The 13,789-nt window shown below is 32.9% G+C and overlaps 1 protein-coding gene across 1 annotated transcript in view; it reads left to right on the plus strand.

Moving 5' to 3' along the window:
- Positions 1–12,851, plus strand: part of LOC143251258 (glutamate receptor ionotropic, kainate 2-like) — a 427,216-nt gene extending 414,365 nt beyond the window's left edge. The window contains exons 11-14 of the mRNA XM_076502702.1: positions 718–916; positions 2,850–3,072; positions 3,450–3,718; positions 8,683–12,851. Of these exons, the coding sequence (XP_076358817.1) occupies positions 718–916; positions 2,850–3,072; positions 3,450–3,718; positions 8,683–8,766 (775 nt within the window). The 3' untranslated portion in view covers positions 8,767–12,851. The remainder of the gene's footprint in view (positions 1–717; positions 917–2,849; positions 3,073–3,449; positions 3,719–8,682) is intronic.
- The last annotated feature ends 938 nt before the right edge of the window (positions 12,852–13,789 follow it).

Below are 13,789 nucleotides of genomic sequence, written 5' to 3' on the forward strand. Positions count from 1 at the left end.
GTGGATCTGGTCGTCCTTCTATCCACTCTCACTTGATGTGGTTTTTTATTACATGATAATTGTTAAACTAAATAAATGGGACATGTACTTAAACTATTTTGTTTTAAACTTTGTTTCAGTAAGTAAGTACATCTACATAAATATATATTTGTATAATTGAAATACGTGACCGAATGAAATTTATGAGATCACAAGGAATGTGTTTGATATTGAATATGTAACAGGAAGCTGAAATAGTCATACTTTCATTATGGGGGACATTATATCTTTTTGAATGGTAAGGGATAGGTCAACAATATAGTATCAACACTGTTGATTTTTCAATATTTAAAGTTTTAGAGCATTTAGGAATGGTTAACAACTGATAAAATTCAATCTATAATTAGTTCAAAGTAAATCACGAAATCAAAATGAATGGAATGAGGTCCACACCAATTTTGAGATCACACTGTGCCAAAAACCACCAAGTCCTGTAATGTTTTCTCACCAATTCCTACCTTGTTTATTTTGTTGTGCTCTAATTCCTGCCTCCTAACTATATTGTTTAAATGTTTTTTTGCACTTCACTCATAGCTGTTTTTGATACTAAGTTTCGAGAGTAACTGGGCTATCCTTTCGTAGCTTGTTGACATTTTATTGTAACTAAATCTAATCTTTACCGTTTCGCTCCTGAATATTTATTTTGTAATACCTGTGCCTAATTTTTATCGTTGTTAGAGCTTTGTCAACACGAATTGTTGCAACAATGTGGTGGTTCTTTACTTTGATAATGATTTCATCATACACAGCCAATCTGGCTGCTTTTCTGACTGCAGAAAGGATGAATTCACCAATAGAAAGTGCTGAAGATCTAGGTAAACAAGTGTCGATACAATATGGCTGTCTCAGTTCTGGATCCACGAAAAACTTTTTTAAGGTGAGTGTGTTTCCGTACAGACTAATACGTACTTTCTATGGAACACTCTATCTTTATTTACTTTTATACTTTACCATCAAACATTTGTTCAGAAATTTTTTTATGTTAGAATTTGCCTCTAAGCATTAACATTGACAAACAACAAAATGTCTTTGACACGTACAATGTAGATAAAGATTTTGTTTAAACTACAAGTGTTTACCTCACTTAACCACAGTAAAAGCTCTTGTTTAATAAACGACAAGTGTCTACCTCACTTAACGACAATAAAAGCACTTGTTTAATAAACTACAAGTGTCTGCCTCACCTAACGGCAGTAAAGCTTTTTTTTAATAAACGACAAGTGTCTACCTCACCTAACGGCAGTAAATTTTTTTTTTAATAAACGACAAGTGTCTGCCTCACCTAACGGCAGTATAAGTTTTTTTAATAAACAAGTGTCTACCTCACCTAACGACAGTAAAAGTTTTTTTTAATGAACGACAAGTGTCTACCTCACCTAACGGCAGTAAAGTTTTTTTTAATAAACGAGAAGTGTCTGTCTCACCTAACGGCAGTAAAGTTTTTTTTTAATGAACGACAAGTGTCTACCTCACCTAACGGCAGTAAAAGTTTTTTTTAATGAAAGACAAGTGTCTACCTCACCTAACGGCAGTAAAAGTTTTTTTAATAAACGACAAGTGTCTGCCTCACCTAACGGCAGTATAAGTTTTTTTAATAAACAAGTGTCTACCTCACCTAACGACAGTAAAGTTTTTTTAATGAACGACAAGTGTCTACCTCACCTAACGGCAGTAAAGTTTTTTAATAAACGAGAAGGTCTGTCTCACCTAACGGCAGTAAAAGTGTTTTTTTTTAATGAACGACAAGTGTCTACCTCACCTAACGGCAGTAAAGTTTTTTTAATAAACGACAAGTGTCTGTCTCACCTAACGGCAGTAAAAGGTTTTTTTTAATGAAAGACAAGTGTCTACCTCACCTAACGGCAGTAAAGTTTTTTTAATAAACGACAAGTGTCTACCTCACCTAACGGCAGTAAAAGGTTTTTTTAATAAACGACAAGTGTCTGCCTCACCTAACGGCAGTAAAAATTTTTTTCAATGAACGACAAGTGTCTATCTCACCTAACGGTAGTAAAAGTTTGTTTTTTTTCAATAAACGACAAATGTCTGCCTCACCTAACGGCAGTAAAAGGTTTTTTAATAAACGACAAGTGTCTGCCTCACCTAACGGCAGTAAAAGGTTTTTAATAAACGACAAGTGTCTGCCTCACCTAACGGCAGTAAAAGTTTTTTTAATAAACGACAAGTGTCTGCCTCACCTAACGGCAGTAAAAGTTATTTTTTTTAATGAACGACAAGTGTCTGCCTCACCTAACGGCAGTAAAAATTTTTTTCAATGAACGACAAGTGTCTATCTCACCTAACGGTAGTAAAAGTTTGTTTTTTTTCAATAAACGACAAATGTCTGCCTCACCTAACGGCAGTAAAAGGTTTTTTAATAAACGACAAGTGTCTGCCTCACCTAACGGCAGTAAAAGGTTTTTAATAAACGACAAGTGTCTGCCTCACCTAACGGCAGTAAAAGTTTTTTTAATAAACGACAAGTGTCTGCCTCACCTAACGGCAGTAAAAGTTATTGTTTAATAAACTATAAAATGAGAAAACTGCTTCAGAACACAAGTGTTCACATAAATCTTTTTCTATAAAACATTTGGCCATTAATTTGTATCTTAATGTTTCAGAAAGATCAAACTAATGAATTGTGATAAACTGTAACATCTTTATTCTAAGATAGTCAAATGAATTAACATTCACTGTATTAATTAAGAAAGTATATTAATAACCTTACTACTGCCAGAGCTTAGTTTAATAACCTTATTGTTGTGGAATTTTAGTTAATAACTTGTTGCGAATAATATATGTTTTTACAGGAGTCAAAAATTCCTACTTATAAGAAGATGTGGGCTGTTATGCAAGCTCGGCCATCTGTGTTTACCGAATCGAACCAAGAAGGAGTGGAGAGAGTCCTTGAAGGGAATTATGCTTATTTGATGGAATCAACGTCTATAGAATACATGACGGAGAGAGACTGTGAACTGGAGCAAATAGGCGGATTATTAGATTCTAAGGGCTACGGAATAGCAACCCCAGAAGGTAATTAACAAATAAATGTCTCTTTCTTACATTTCTTGTGTGTCAAAGTAAAAAGCTTACACTTTTATTCTTCTTTTAGTGACGTAAGGCTAGCAGTAAAATATAACACACACATATTTATTATTTATAAATTCTTTGGACAACACAATTGGACCTGTTTCATGATTTATGTTCATATTTTTTGTAATAGAAACATATAAGTCATTAGGTTTGTTCCCGGCATGTTTTACTGACATCTCCTTTCTTTAACAGTTAGTAATGGTAGGAAGTTTTCACATCTGTTTGTCAAAAAATGAAGTCTATAATTTACTACTACGTTCTCCGATAATTGTCTCGGAATAGTGAATTGTACTGAATTACAAGATAATACATTCCAGGATCACCGTACAGAACTCCAATTTCCAACGCCATCTTACGTCTGCAAGAAGATGGAGTTCTTCATCTTCTGAAGGAGAAATGGTGGTCTAACAGAAGCGGGTCAAAGTGTAAGCAAGAAGAAAAGAAAAGCAGCATGTCCACAAACGAGTTAGGCCTAGCTAGTATAGGAGGAGTGTTTGTCGTTTTACTAGCCGGTCTTGGGTTTGCTTGTATAATAGCTCTTGTAGAGTTTATATGGAAGACGAAGAGGTTGTCCGGAAGAGATAGAGTAAGTTTAATTTTTAGAAAGTCATTAAATACGTGGTGGTTCAGATACATTATAGATGGACACTAAATAGCTAGTGGTTCAGATACGTTGGAGATAGACACTAAATAGCTGGTAGTTCAGATTCATAAGAGATAAGACACTAAATAGCTGGTGGTTCAGATACGTTAGAGATGGACACTAAGTAGCTGATGGTTCAAATACCTTAGAAATGGACATTAAATGGCCAATGGTTCAGATACGTTAAATAAATGAATACTAATTAGTTGGTAGTCAAGGTTAGTTATAGATGAAAAGTACATAGCTAGCAGTTAACAGTGTTTATAAATAACTAGATGTTAAATTACATTTTTAGATTGTCTATAAAACTCTTTACTAAAGATGTTCAAAGCTTAGTCCTCATTTTTTCTCTACGCCAAATTTTTATGTTCATCACCACTGTCTTAGAAAGTTTAATCATCCCTCCACTTTTTATGTCCATTTCCACTGTCTTAGAATGTTTAATCATCCCTCCACTTTTTATGTTAATCTCCACTGTCTTAGAATGTTTAATCATCTCTCCACTTTTTATGTTAATCTCCACTGTCTTAGAATGTTTAATCATTTCTCCACTTTTTATGTTAATCTCCACTGTCTTAGAATGTTTAATCATCTCTCCACTTTTTATGTTCATCTCCACTGTCTTAGAATGTTTAATCATCTCTACACTTTTTATGTTCATCTTCACTGTCTCAGAATGTTTAATCATCCCTCCACTTTTTATGTTCATCTCCACTGTCTTAGTATGTTTAATCATCCCTCCACATTTTATGTTCATCTCCACTGTCTTAGAATGTTTAATCATCTCTCCAGTTTTTATGTTCATCTCCACTGTCTTAGAATGTTTAATCATCCCTCCACCTTTTATGTTCATCTCCACTGTCTTAGAAAGTTTAATCATCTCTCCATTTTTTCACTAGCAGTTAGCTGTGTTGTGAATAATAAAACTGTGTAAAGTATAATATCAGGTGATTTCACACTTCCTACAGAAGTTTAACACTTACGATGTTCTCTTGATATCCAATAACTTTGTACAATTACAGAATTAAAATATTTCTTTATTATGAATTTAAACAGATTAGATATTATGTATCTTCAGCTTTTATACCATGAAAAGAACTATAGAAATCTCCATTGATACAATATAAGCTGTTATGATTCCTGAATTATGAAAATAACAATTAATTTTATCTTTATTATTATTATCTGATCAGATATCTATTAATACTCTGTGAAATAAAACCTACGTACACAATAATAACAAGGAAGCGGAAATTACAAGTTGATGTAGAAAGCCTAGAGTAATACCAGCAATTGTGCCAAGGAAATTGTAATTTGATGTAGAGTAACCCTAAAGTTAGGTGGACGGTAATGGTACTAGATTGATAAGTGGATACATTCTACACATAGATTATTTTAGGGTCAAGTGGCTAGTTTACATTAGAATATCTCTTTCTTTTGAAGTAACAGCAGGTTATTGAAGGTTAATTAAGTATAAGTTTACTTGAAATTATAAATGATAGCAGTGAAAAATAGTTCAGTGAAACACCGGTAGGTCGAAATGTTAATGATACGAATACACTTCCTTTCAGTAATTTGATTTTCTTTACATTATAAACCGACCTAGAAGCATATGTTTTAAATACTTGAACCTTCCGATAAGTACATGATTTGCAGATTTTGTCTTGTTTATTTTGGCAGTTTTCACTTGTTTGTGTTAATATAACTATATCATTCATGTCCTCTGTCATAATGACCGTTATTGTAACCACATGTTTTTATTATAAAATGTCGTAACTTGCTGAATAACTTTGTGTATTTTTCTGCTCACAGAGGAGAACCGTTTACTAAAAAGCAGGTGAGCTGTGTTTATAACATTTTGATATAACTTCTTCCAGCTGTGGCTATTAATTTATTTTAAAATAGTTCGCCTAATATATTAGGTTTACGAATATAACACCAAACCATTAACACCATGATAAACATTTGATATCGTGAATCTGATTTTTCGACCTCAGTGGCTTAGCGGACTTACAGTGCTATAGTTGGAGTTTCGATACCTGTGGTAGACAGTGCAGAGACAGCCATTTGTGTCGATCTGTACTTAGTTTCAAACAAACATATCTTCTGATTTTCGTTTTCATCACCAGAGCTAATTTTATGTCAATACTCGTGGTTCTTGTTTTGTGTTAATACTCGGGTTATTGTTTTGTGTTAATACTCGAATTATTGTTTTGTATTAATATTCGGGGTTATTGTTTTGTGTTAATACTCGGGGTTATTGTTTTGTATTAATACTCGTGGTTCTTGTTTTGTGTTAATATTCGGGTTATTGTTTTGTGTTAATACTCGGGTTATTGTTTTGTGTTAATACTCGGGTTATTGTTTTGTATTAATACTCGTGTTATTGTTTTGTATTAATACTCGGGTTATTGTTTTGATTTTCTGATTGTTCTGATTTTCGTTTTCATCACCAGAGCTAATTTTATGTCAATACTCGGGGTTATTGTTTTGTGTTGATATTCGGGTTATTGTTTTGTATTAATAATTGGGTTATTGTTTTGAGTTAATACTCGGGTTATTGTTTTGTATTAATACTCGGATTATTGTTTTGTATTAATACTCGGGGTTATTGTTTTGTGTTAATACTCGGGGTTATTGTTTTGTATTAATACTCGGGTTATTGTTTTGTGTTAATACTCAGGTTATTGTTTTGTGTTAATACTCAGGGTTATTGTTTTGTATTAATACTCGGGTTATTGTTTTGTATTAATACTCGGATTATTGTTTTGTATTAATACTCGGGGTTATTGTTTTGTGTTAATACTCGGGGTTATTGTTTTGTATTAATACTCGGGTTATTGTTTTGTGTTAATACTCGGGTTATTGTTTTGTGTTAATACTCGGGGTTATTGTTTTGTATTAATACTCGGGTTATTGTTTTGTGTTAATACTCGGGGTTATTGTTTTGTGTTAATACTCGGGGTTATTGTTTTGTGTTAATACTCGGGGTTATTGTTTTGTTTTAATACTCGGGTTATTGTTTTGTGTTAATACTCGGGGTTATTGTTTTGTATTAATACTCGCGTTATTGTTTTGTATTAATACTCGGGTTATTGCAATTACATCATTTATATAAATAACTTTGTTCAGCTTCTACGGTCACTGACTGTTTTCGAAAGGTCAAAATATACCAATAACTAAAACAATAAACAAACTTTAGAATCAAGATTTCTATAAACCTTCCATAGAACGAAATGAGACAAATAAAGACAGGAATTACTCTCTAAATCTGGAAGAGTGACCTATAACCTGTTAACTTATGGTAATTAATTTACGGTGAAAAGTTTTATGATTATGGTTCATTAAACGTAATGAATTTCTACAGAATATTGTCTGCTTATCCAACTTGCTTTACGATATATTATTAAAGACACGAATCGTCATATATGACTATCGTAACTTTAACCTTTAAAGGCTGCAATACTTTGCCATTGGGCTCAAATCGATCCAAACCAAAAGTTTCATCAAACTCACGCATACAAGCATTTTTACTTTCGGTGAGATGAATCGAACTTGTTTTTTAGAATTCGTCTCTCGCATTATTTAAATCTAATCTTCTGTCATATTTGTTTATCTTTCTTCCTCATGGACCTAGTGGTCCTCTCTTATGTATTTATTCATCCATATAGATAGTTTTGAATCAATTATATTTGTTCTTTTAGCCTATTCACATATCCAGATTAGTGTGTTTCTACTTTCAGTACTTTTAACTACCTATGTTTTAGAATTGATCCGATAGATTCACATAACCTACTCTAGTTCTTAATTATATATCTCTGACTCGACTTAAATCAACTGCTTCTCTCTTACTTTATTTTTCAGCGTATTGTTTGGGTCTGCTGTTGATGAAGGTAGATTTGGTAAAATACACCCTATTTACATGTTTGATGAAGGTAGATTTGGTAAAATACACCCTATTTACATGTTTGATGAAGGTAGATCTGGTAAAATACACCCTATTTACATGTTTGATGAAGGTAGATCTGGTAAAATACACCCTATTTACATGTTTGATGAAGGTAGATCTGGTAAAATACACCCTATTTACATGTTTGATGAAGATAGATTTGGTAACATACACCCTATTTACATGTTTGATGAAGGTAGATCTGGTAAAATACACCCTATTTACATGTTTGATGAAGATAGATTTGGTAAAATACACCCTATTTACATGTTTGATGAAGGTAGATCTGGTAAAATACACCCTATTTACATGTTTGATGAAGATAGATTTGGTAATATACACCCTATTTACATGTTTGATGAAGGTAGATCTGGTAAAATACACCCTATTTACATGTTTGATGAAGATAGATTTGGTAACATACACCCTATTTACATGTTTGATGAAGGTAGATCTGGTAAAATACACCCTATTTACATGTTTGATGAAGATAGATTTGGTAAAATACACTCTATTTACATGTTTGATGAAGGTAGATCTGGTAAAATACACCCTATTTACATGTTTGATGAATGTAAGTGCGGGGGAGTTCCAAACTTTATTATTCAATATACTTTTGGACACAAACTGTTCTGTCGGCTGTGTATTTGTGATGACAGCACGTTACAGTCAATGTCGCTATTCGGTCAAACGTGGGTGAATACTGTTCACAAGTCAACAGTTCTAAATTATAGCTGACCTGAACAATGGAGTCTCCAACATGACTATTCAATATACAGCACATTCAGTTAGAACATATCAGATATTTTTATCAATTTTCATTTAATAAAATCGACCCAATGAAATAAGCGAAATAAAAATTTATATAAATAATAACTATATGGTCATCGCAAACATTATCTTTAAATAAATCTTATAACTTTTTCGACTTTAATCTCTCGTGTTTTTTTTTCTGTAGGCCTCAATATTTTACGAGTTCATACATGAGATTCGAAGTGTTTTGTGCTGTAGTGAGTCTTGTCAACAAGTTAAAAATCTGTGAAGTGATTGAAGACACGCCTCCCTTTTCAACGAAGATTGCTCGTTCAATGGAATGTTTACATCTTCAACAGAAACTATTCGTTGAATGGTTAAATACATGCCTCCGTTTTCAACAAAGATTGCTCGTTCAATGGAATGTTTACATCTTCAACGAAAAATATTCGTTGAATGGTTAAATCCATGCCTCCCTTTTCAACAAAGATTGCTCGTTCAATGGAATGTTTACATCTTCAACAGAAACTATTCGTCGAATGGTTAAATACATGCTTCCCTTTTCAACAAAGATTGCTCGTTCAATGGAAATGTTTACATCTTCAACAAAACTATTCGTCGAATGGTTAAATACATGCCTCCCTTTTCAACAAAGATTGCTCGCTTAATGGAATGTTAACATCTTCAACAAAACTATTCGTTGAATGGTTGAAGACATGCCTCCCTTTTCAACAAAGATTGCTCGCTTAATGGAATGTTTACATCTTCAACAAAAACTATTCGTTGAATGGTTGAAGACATGATTTCTCTTTCAAATAATACAGTTTTTAATTATTAAATAGATGCTTCTTCCTTCAACAAAGACTGGTAACTGAATCAATACAGATATGCTTCCCTTTTCAACAAAAGTTGTTGATGAACGTTCACAGTGTTGCCATGCTTTTCTCAGATACCACATTTAGATTTGTGAAAGTGTATTTTTATTGTCATGTTTGTTTAAATTTCACTTGATTAATGTAAGATTCCATACAACAACCATCCTATAGTTAAACAGATTCAATATGAGGTTGAATGGAAGTTTGTAGACATAGTCAGTATTCAATATTTCTACTTTTGTTAGAAGGCCTGGCATGGCCAGGTGGTTAAAGCACTCGACTTATAATCCGAGGGTCGGGGGTTCGATTCTCCGATACACCAAACATGCTCGCTCTTTCAGCCATGGGGGTGTTATAATGTGACGGTCAATCCCACTATTCATTGGTAAAAGAGAAGCCCAAGAGCTGGCGGGGTGGGTGGTGATGACTGGTTGCTTTCCTTCTTGTCTAACACTGCTAAATTAGCGACGGCTAGTGCAGATAGCCCTCGTGTAGCTTTGCGCGAAATTCAAAATAAACCAAACCCGTTATTTCAAATTCACATTTTTTTAAATATTGTTGCTAATAATTTAAGTAGCTTATTGCTACCTTCTGCGTCGATTGAAAACAACAATTGAGATGTTGTAGGTTAGTGTCAAACAACAACTGAGGTGTTGTAGGTTAGTAACAGAATCAGGTTTTATACGTATGGATGCGGCTATCTCAAATAAACCGACTTAAAGATTAGCTGAGATTTACAGCTCGCACTGAAGTAACGTAGTTGGTGTGAATGTTATTAATATGTGAAACAAATTTATGATTACGACGTATTACGCAAGCAGAATGGAAAAATTAAATATATAAAACGCTTAATGACTTTTACTTACACACTAAATGTATAGTTACAAGTAATACCAGGGGATTATTTTCATTTTAAATAACATTTTAAGTGGACTGAATAACTGTACAACGAACGCAAGAAGAGTAGAGCAGAAGTTATTAATGAAAATATGGATAACTTACTATTAATAGAAGCAAGCACGTCGGGGATTATCGACTGAGACCGTGACTATTTATATGCTGTAATCGGTACGCAACTTGTTAGAGTTCTGTATATATGAATCTTTCTGTCGTGCAACATCCATTACGTACTCCAATATCAAGTTTTGTAAATGTTTTTATAATATATTATAAAATAAACCGACACTGCAAATAGTTATCTTTTGATTCGATACATTTACTCTTTAAATAATATACGCTAGTGAAACGACTCTATTCTCTGATAAACTTAGAGTAAGGAACAATAAAACCTTGACATAAGACAGCATCGGTTCTTTCTCTTACTGCTCGTCGTGGTAACCCTTACCATTGCCATGGTGTTTTCGATTAACAACTGGAAATACGTTTTAACTGTAGAAACGAAGATTTGAATTATAAGCTACACAAACATAACTTACTGAGTAAAATTTACCATTTGGATAATGAAAATACGATTTTGACAAATTATAAATATTTCGAAAATAAAAATAAAATCTTTTCACCCGCTCTTCTCGTGTGACGTCATTGAACTGAGTTTAGTGCCCTCGTATATTTAAAACAGCTACAATTATTATAATAAATATTTGAAACGACGTATAGCTTATATAAAGCAGGTTTTCCGAGATAAACATAGCTATCAGTAAGTTCTGAATGAGTATGATACATAACAAGGTATTTTGTGTGGTGGTAGTTAGGGTTAAAATACATGGCCAGATATTTTATATGGTGGTAGTTAGGGTTAAGATACATGTCCAGATATTCTATATGATAGGAATTATTTAAGAAACATAACTAGGTATTTGTCACTAAGCAGGGTTAACGTGTATAACTATATATTCTGTTTGTAACTAAGTAAGGTTAAGACGTATAACCAGGCATTCTGCATGTCGGTAATTAGGTTTAAGATGCATAGCCAGATATACTGTATTTCAACATGTAAGTTACACAACTAGGTGTTCCGTACGTGTGTAAGAAAAATTAACGTACCTAACCAGGTATACTGTATAACGGTAAGAAGACTGTTAAGATACATAACCAGGTATTCTGTATGCAAAGCAGGAAAATTATTAAATAACAAAACAATTTTTAACATGGCTCCAAAACTGTCGTTAAGTTACATGTATTCAAAGAGCGCTAATTTAACTATATTTACATATTACTTTGTTTTTATCTAAAATATCTACGTTTCACATTCATAACCTAACACTGTTTGTAATAAGCGAGAGTACTAACATTTTTTTTTTATTTTTCTAATAATAAATAATTTTATATGAAACATACAAGCAGTTAGATGAAAAACTCGATTTTCTAGGTTTCATTATTGCATAAGAAAATCCATACATTATTTTAAACCAGCAGAGACTTACTAAACATCTGCTGTCAAATTAATATATTTAGTTCAGCAGTATGTCTTTATGTAACAGGATTTTCTAAGTAATACAAAGTAATTCCAATCACACACACCGAATTCTACTCGCCCACTTATCTTTGGCCTAACATTAGTTAAGCCTCTAAGTACGGTCTATATTCGATAAAGAAATAAATTACCACTACAACTAGTGCAGGTGTTTGCTTTACTTGACCTTGGGCTAAAATTTACAGTATTAATACTATCAATAGGTAAAATTGTAATGTTATTCTACGACTTAATATTAAACCGATATAAAGAAATTACGGTAACCTTTTGGAACGCTGTTTTTCAAAATGTCTACACTCGGCTTTTCTTTCCATCCGTTCATATGAAGTGTGCGCACGTGCGTATTTAAATCGTTAGATTTGTGCAAAATTTCAGGACAGACAAAACTGAATATTATTATAATAGCTAAGAACGTAAATATATAAAATGTAATTGTATAATTACATAATTGTATTCAAATAAGAGTTCGAATCGATATAAAAATAAGTTACGGCAAAGTTATTCAACCCCATTAACAACAATGGTCATGTTTTACAACATTAAACGTTTTGAGAAAGAAAGAACGTTGGTCAGAAGAAGTCACGTAATTAACGTAGTTCAAATTAGCAGCAGAAAGAAAAGTTTTCAAACGAATTAAATATTTTCGTAAGCCAGTCGTTTCCATTTAATAGCATCTCTCCTAGTAATTCAAGTTTGTAACGATTTTGCCACAATTTCAGTGGAAAAAGCAGACACCATTGTCAGAGCTACTAGGCCTAACTTTTCACATTTTTTAAAAATAAATCCATATCTCTGAATATAACCTTTTTAATTTGTAGGCGAATTTCTTCTGTGCATGTGTAATTTTCACGGACACTGGACATGTCCGAAGTGAGTTCTGATGAATTTGGTAAGAGAAAACGGGAAGTGCCTTAATTATTGTGAGATCTTTACTACGATAGTTACTTAAATAATTCTCTGTTTTCCTTTATTACTATGTTAATATCTCAATCTTAAAGGAAAATAAAAAAAAAAAATATTTTACACAACCCAACACCATGTCTTGATAATATGTTACTTCCCATAATTATAATTACCAATTTGTGTTGTATTTTCAGATGATAATAAATGTATAATTATTTCTTCCTGGACTTCTAGAATTTTCAAAATGTCGCAAATAATAGTATGCCAAATGAAGGAATAACACCACGATGAATAGCACAGAGCTTACATTTTGTTACATTTTACATTTCTTAAAGCAAGAAAAGCACACATTTTCCACAAGTTTATGATAACTATCAGGTATTATAAAGCCCTTCAGTGGCTCGGGATTAAGTTATATAAGCTTATAACGCTAAAATCCGGGTATCTATATGTATCTCAGAACGGCTGGTCTGGGTATTAACACTTTTACTGACAAGGAGAGAACAACGTTTCGACCTTTCTAGGTCATCTTCACGTTAAGAAAGACAGAGATTCGATAACTGTGCCGGCCAGCGTACAGATAGCCAATTGTGTAGCCATGGACTTAAAAAAAAAAAAAAGGTTTAATAAACGTGACATTTCCTGTTTAACACCGCGATAAAATGCTTTAAACGTATTAATAAAAATATGTTTATAAATAATATAACGAACACAAAGATGTAATTGGAAACTTTAGATGAATGTGAACTCAAGGTCGAAAACCTTGTTTTAGAGTTGATATGGACAAATGGATTTTTTAATATATAACAAAATAAACATCTGCAAAATGTTTTAATATAAATGGGCTCCCAGTTGCACCAAACATGTTTGCCCTTTCAGCCGTTGGGGCTACAAATGTGACGGTCAGTCCCGCTATTCGTTGGTAAAATAGTAGCCCAAGAGTTGGCGGTGGGTGGTGATGAGTAGCTGCCTTCCCTCTAGTTTTACACTACTGAATTAGGGACGGCTAGTGCAGATAGCCCTCGTGTAGCTTTGCGCGAAATTCAAAATTTACAAAAAATAATAATAAATGGCCTCTATTAGACTAAGGTAGACTTAAT

The sequence above is a fragment of the Tachypleus tridentatus genome, chromosome 5 (assembly GCF_004210375.1).
Source record: "Tachypleus tridentatus isolate NWPU-2018 chromosome 5, ASM421037v1, whole genome shotgun sequence".
Classification (NCBI taxonomy): domain Eukaryota; kingdom Metazoa; phylum Arthropoda; class Merostomata; order Xiphosura; family Limulidae; genus Tachypleus; species Tachypleus tridentatus.